The sequence below is a fragment of the Diprion similis genome, chromosome 8 (assembly GCF_021155765.1).
Source record: "Diprion similis isolate iyDipSimi1 chromosome 8, iyDipSimi1.1, whole genome shotgun sequence".
NCBI classification, from domain to species: Eukaryota; Metazoa; Arthropoda; class Insecta; order Hymenoptera; family Diprionidae; genus Diprion; species Diprion similis.
This window is the reverse complement of record NC_060112.1, coordinates 9,570,463-9,577,099: the sequence shown is the minus strand read 5'-3', so window position 1 is coordinate 9,577,099 and position 6,637 is coordinate 9,570,463. Positions and strand designations below refer to the sequence as shown.

General features: G+C 34.5%; 1 protein-coding gene across 1 annotated transcript; it reads left to right on the top strand.

The window, feature by feature from the left end:
- Nucleotides 1-3,505: 3,505 nt before the first annotated feature.
- LOC124409991 (S-formylglutathione hydrolase) lies at nucleotides 3,506-6,405 on the top strand. The gene is made up of 5 exons (XM_046888054.1): nucleotides 3,506-3,695; nucleotides 4,646-4,716; nucleotides 4,973-5,350; nucleotides 5,661-5,886; nucleotides 6,161-6,405. Exons 2-5 carry the CDS (start codon nucleotides 4,646-4,648, stop codon nucleotides 6,341-6,343), a joined length of 858 nt encoding a protein of 285 aa, XP_046744010.1. The 5' UTR covers nucleotides 3,506-3,695; the 3' UTR covers nucleotides 6,344-6,405.
- The last annotated feature ends 232 nt before the right edge of the window (nucleotides 6,406-6,637 follow it).

Sequence of the window (6,637 nt, the reverse complement as noted above, 5' to 3'; positions counted from 1 at the left end):
AACGTATACGTAATCGAACTATTATCGAATCGAATTATTATTTGCATGTTAGAAGATCATTGAACATGATGTTAAAACAGCGTTTCTGTAGTCTCATGTAGCACAATGCATTGGGATTGAACAAGTCTATAATTACTCAACTGCAATATTCAGTTTATACTTATAGAGATCGCAAAGACGCCTTGGCGATGCAAATTAGGAAATGGCAAGTCGTGATGTTCTCGTTAATGGATCGTTAAAGATTTTCGTACTTCGAAGAGTTGTACAAAGTCCCTACCAACAAGCACTCATCAATTTACATACACTGTTTAGTCGTAGCTCTAGTCGGTTGTTGATGATTGTGGCAAAATGCACGTGCGTTAAATACTCAAGTTTCACTATTTTTAGTCACAATGCTGATTCAAGCCAGATCTTATAGCGTTATTCGAAACAAACAAAATCCGTTTACGAATCTACATCCCATCTGCAGTTCTCTCTACCTTGGCTTTGTGAAGACTAAAGATTGTGTGTTTTATAGTTAGCAACGTGCCGTTCTGTTCCCTACCCCACTGCGCCCGATTCACATCTAGAAGTTAAATTTAGGGAGACAGGATTGGAGCCGGCCTTTAGAAAGTAGCTCGGAAATGTCTTTGAATTTGAACTTGAGGACGTCTGCATTTGTGTGGGCAGGCTCGCATATATTGTAATTCTTATGTAGTCGAGAAAACTATATATAACCAGAAATTATAATTTGGTTAGTATAAAATTTACGGCTCCAAATAGAATAGACATGGCGTACCAGCTATCTGAGAATTGAATAATACTATAACATAAATTTTTAATAATGATAACAAGAATAACAATAGTAATGATAAATATTATGCAAGCTGTAGAAGCGTAAGTGTAATATAATATTTCAGTCAGATTATATGCAAATAGAAAATTTGAAGCTATTCCATAAAAATTTGAAATTCCATTTGTACTATATTAGGTTTCATTTCCTTTGAGTCTTAGAATCGTACATAATTTATGTACAATCAAAATAGATTTTTGTGAAAAAAAAAAAAAAAAAAATAACAAATGAAAGCTTTCCAATGATCAACAGCAACCCAAAGCTTCAGAAAAAATGCAAGGTAGAAACAAGGATGATCTAACTCATAACCGATTGTCAAACTGTAGTATTTGTGAAAATTGAAAGTAAATTTTATACAGTGTGCTTGCAATGACATTGCGCAATTGATACTTGAGAGAGAAAAAAATTAACGTAAACAATAATTCTTTTATTGGCAAACTAGATCATGCTGAAGGGAACAGTAATTGTAAAGAATAAATTGCGCTCCATTTCAGGTTCAAAGAGCAGTATGACATGTTGTTTGTTTGAGAAATAAATCTTATCAATCTTTGCATTCAAAATCAACTTATCGTAACATAAAGTTGGCGTTTCGACTGACACAGGCTTCAAATAAACATTGCAGTTACAGTACTAATATTTGTGATACTGAAACGAGCCACTGATTCACAAAAGGTTTTCACCGGAAAATCACTCAAATAAATGGCCTATGAACATTTCTGACACTTACGCGCTGATTCAAATAGTTTGATTATAAAAAACAATTTATATAAGAACTGTCTGTATATCAGTAGCTCGCTCACAGCGCTAGCTCCAGCCTTATCCAATATTCGTTTCTCTGATTTCAACTCAGGTCCTGCATATCTGATTACATGTAGAATATTATTTACTATCTTCTAGAATTACATAGAATGAATATCATGTACTATCTTACAATACTTTTCGGTTGTCTCAGTCTTGAATGACAATAAAGGTTGGTACATTAATTTCCTGATCCTTTAGATGTGAACGATGATTAAAAATTTAGTTAGTATTGATCTTAAGATATTGCAGTACATCAAGTAACAGTTAATTCATGCCACTTTCAAACTCAAACATTTTAATTTGACAAAATTTAAGGAAATGTGGAAAAAATTCTATTCCTTTTTGATCTCCTTGTGAATCCAATTATTTGATAGTTGATATATTATTTAGCTTGAGTATTGCCGTAAGAAGCTTTCTACAAGATTTCAATGTGTTCATCATTTCAATGGTACTTCAGAAAGTTTTCTGGTTTTATTAAAAAAAAATTAGTTTCAGTCTTATCTCACTTGTCTCATTATCCCATTCATTCACTCAATGATTTCTGGCATTTATAATTCGTTTGGCAATATTTTAATGAAAAGTTTTATGAAAACTTGTATCTTCATCACGGTGTACTAATCTACCATTCGGCCAAAGTGGCGGGCAAAAAGTATCACTATATAGAATCAATTTGAGACATACTTTTGACATTTAGGTCTGACCTGAGTCTGAAAGGGAAACTTGGCGAGTTTTTGATGGTGTTTGTCACTCAACACTTTCCTCAAATGAATATTGAAATGGCATATTTTCACGAGAAAGTGCAAGCCAGAAATAGTTTTTTAAGTTGATATAAAATTCTTGGGTACGCATTTGGCGAGTTCCCAATCGAGAATGGGAAAAAGAGTTTGCCAGTGTTTAACGTAACAGAGTAAAATTTTGATTAAGAGTAATAGGTCACAGCGCGTAACATATATCGCGCATGCAATAGCTAGTTGGCGGTCGTTAGTTGTGTGTACAGGTTACAGTATACAGTAGCACGTTAGATAATCTCGACTAATTTTAACAATTTTTCTTTTACGCTATACCTCATCCGAGGCGCCAGAAATCCGCGTATTACGTAAAATTTTCAATTGGGTGGAAGTCCACTAACCTTCTCACGAGGAACGTGTCGACGAAAGAGAATTACTCGTGTCCTCACGGCGGTATTCACTATCTACATGCACATGAAGCAGACGCCGGTTCCATACAATACTACTGATCAATGTCCACCTCGAATCGGTCGATAAAACAGCAGTTACTGCAGGGTGTTATGCCATCTATGAAGTACTTGCCGCACTATTTTTTCGCGAACGATGGTATGACGAACACCAGATGCATAACGTTAAGGCGCACGATGTCTCATGTTTTCAACTGCTGCGAACAGCGTTCAATTTTTTCTATATAGTTTGGAGACGAGCTAAACTTAGTTTAAACTTCGATTAACCTTTAGATGGTCAGGATTTCAGAGAGAAAAGTGCCCAAATTAGTGTCTCATATCATGTATCAACTGTATACAAAGTTCGTATCACAGGGCGAGCTGATACATCGGTTTTCCGGTCCTCTAGAGATTAACGTTGGATGAATCGGGCCTTATAAGTTCGGTACGACTTGGGCATTGGCATGCGATAGATTTTTCTTCACGAATGCCGCGCTACACATGTATGTTACTATACACATACTTAAATATATATTGCATATACTACATACATGTACTGTATACCATAAATATGCTTATATATATTAGTGTAGTCGCGCATGAGCCAAAAGCATGGCCACAGTCTGGTTAGGTAGCAGTTACGTAATTCTGACGTTATCTGCCGAAACGTTCTAAACAATGATAAAAAATACGGGCGCCATTGGTTCTCTAACCGCTGCTGAGTTGCTGCCGGGTTGAATACAGTTGAAATCCACACTTCTCGTCCGATCAGTCCGTTCAGTAACCGAACTTGGTTCGCAACGTTCGCGTTCTGTCCTATACGGTATTCATTTGCCAAAAGTTTCATCAGCTGTAAGAAACCTGTTCGAAGATAACACCGGTTGCAAGGTAATTTTTGAAAATAATACAGCTTCTTTGAATAAACGTTGCAGCTCTTAATTTGCGTTTGTTTTAGTTTTGGTCGTTTTATTTTGTACATACTACTCTAATTCTCGATAAAGAGGTTATATCAGTTAATTGCCTGTAATATGAGAAAATACGCGTCAATGTGTACAGACTATGTTAGTTGCTTCGTTAAATAGTTTTTTTTTCGGAATCTCCATATTGGATGGTTATAGATCGACTTTAAATATAAAAAAAACACAAATCTGTAATTTTTTCAGATTTTTATTTCGAGGGCTGAGTCTTTCTGCCAGCCTTTTTTTGGTTCTTAATTGTTGAGCGCTAGAATGGAATTTCCTATACATTCGAAAATAACGACGATTCAAAATTCAACGAAGATTAAAAAAGCATAAAATACGATGTTGTTTAGCTTGAAAAATGGTTAAAATATAATATACTAAATAAAAACACCAACAATTCGTGCGGTATATATTATCTAGAGGAAGACTAAGGCTTGAGAATGAAAATTTGAAAAAATTAGAGAGCAATTTTTTTCTACATTTGGAGCCGATTTATAACCATCCAACATGATCCTCCATTTAACGACCACCGTAACGTATATACACTGATCCATTTCTTTTTGCTTCCATACGAAAATTCACATAATTTATAAGATCCTTTGATCGTTCTATAATTGGAGTTGATCAGTCATTCCGTGATTTGGCTGGATTCGGAAATGATGGCGCAATTCTATAGTTTATCAGTTTAGCGTAGGTCAATTAACTGATGTGACTTTAGATAGTACTTTTATTATATAATTTTTAGCTGCCTTATACATATGTTTTGTCAGTATTTTATTGATCGCTGAAAATGACCGCATTTATGTTTCATTCAAGCATTGTCAGTGTCTGAAAGTTTTTTCTTTTTAATCAAATTTTCTTCTCCAACATTTACAGATGCCTGAGATCACGTTAGTTTCTCAAAATAAGAGTTTTGGCGGATGGCAAAAGGTCTTCACCCATGACAGGTAAATACATACTTTGATCATCTAAGATCCAGATGATGTTTTTATTTATGCTAATGGAAACTTTACGTTATTGTAAAATTCATATACACAGTGGTTGACAACTATAATCGCAACAAATAATTACTTGTATCACATTTTATTGTAATTCCAACAATATTTGAACAGTTATTCGTAGCAATATCCATTTTACTAAAATTTTTTAGGAACTATAAGATGTATATATCTTTTTTAAACAATAAATGAATTTTTCTTTCAGCGTGGAGTTAAAATGTAAAATGAGATTTGGCGTCTATCTACCACCACAGACGGAACAAGGCCCAGTTCCAGTTATCTATTGGCTGTCTGGTTTAGAGTGTACTGAAGCAAATTTCATTCAAAAAGGAGCAGCACAAAAATATGCGGCTCAGCATGGTGTCATAATTGTTGCACCTGACACTAGTCCCCGAGGACTTAACATCCCAGGAGAAGATGATGACTGGGACTTTGGAACAGGTGCCGGATTCTATGTTGATGCGACAAGCGATCCATGGAAAACTAACTACAGAATGTATTCCTACGTCACAAAAGAACTGCCGGCATTGATAAATGAAAAGTTTCCAGCCATCCCTGATCGAAAGTCTATAACAGGTCATAGGTAATGTTGCAATCACAGTTTAGTAAAAAAATAGTTATAGAGGGTAACCAAAACAATATTCGTCTTATAGAGGCTCGTAAAAATTGGCCAAACATGTCATTTTTCTTTTTTGAACTAATCTTCACTAGTTCAATCACTCTAATCTTGTCACAGATATTTAATGATTTGAGTTTCTTTTACATTCTCAAACCATTTCCATAACTCCAAAATGCTTTTGTAATATTTATTAAATTGTGATTAGAATACCAAAGTAATGAAAATAGTTTTAAATAAATTCATGTGCTAACACCCATTTACTACTGTTTTCCAGTATGGGTGGACATGGAGCTTTTATTGCTGTTCTGAAAAACCCAGGTCTGTATAGATCAGTCTCTGCAATGTCACCCATTTGCAATCCTATAAATTGCCCGTGGGGGAAAAAAGCTTTTAGTGGATATTTAGGTGGCGCGGAAGGAGATAGTAAATGGAAAGATTGGGATTCTACTGAACTCATTAAGAAATATAAAGGACCTCGACTGGATATCCTAATTGACCAGGTAAAACCTACAACATTGTCATGTTGTTAAATTATTTTTGAAAAAAAAAGAAAAAAAACAGTGTGTGGAACATAGTATTGAAAAAAAATTAACGTACTACAGTGATCTCAAGTACCTTTTGCAAATGAAGCGAAACTCGAGATTGCTCGATAAAATTTCGGACATTTCTCAAGCAGTTTAGTATGTGATTAAAAGAAATCTGGTCATATCAAAATACATTGAAATATTGGAAAAGTTATGAAAATAATAAAATAACATTGAAATGTTGTTTTAGGGTACAAACGATAATTTCTTGACAAAATCGCAATTACTACCTGAAAACTTGGTGGCTGCAGCTAAGGAAACTGGAGTGTCTGTCAATCTGAGGCTACAAGAAGGTTACGACCACAGTTACTACTTCATATCAACATTTATTGAAGATCACATCAAACATCACGCCAAGTACTTGAAAGCTTGATTGAGTTAACTTGGGTGGAACTCAAGATAAAAAAAAATTTTATACAAATAAAAATCGGGTACAAAATGTCCTTGATTTTAGTGTCAATGAAACCCTCGTTCCCATACTGCGTAAGTCAAAGTTTCATTCTATGTCGTAGTATTATTGAAACGTTCATACACCTAATGTTGTACTATATACCATTGATTAACTTTTTATTACAGCATCAAACGATACTGACAGATATTGTAAACGAAAATCATTTTACACCATCGTTTTTGGCATTTTCGTACTCTAATTATAAGAGACGTAAAT

Excerpts from the sequence above, each read along its gene's own strand:
- LOC124409991 (XM_046888054.1), top strand. The coding sequence starts at position 4,646 with ATGCCTGAGATCACGTTAGTTTCTCAAAATAAGAGTTTTGGCGGATGG. Across the intron at positions 4,717-4,972 it reads AAGGTCTTCACCCATGACAG|CGTGGAGTTAAAATGTAAAA; the intron begins GTAAATACATAC and ends TTTTTCTTTCAG. Across the intron at positions 5,887-6,160 it reads TGGATATCCTAATTGACCAG|GGTACAAACGATAATTTCTT; the intron begins GTAAAACCTACA and ends ATGTTGTTTTAG.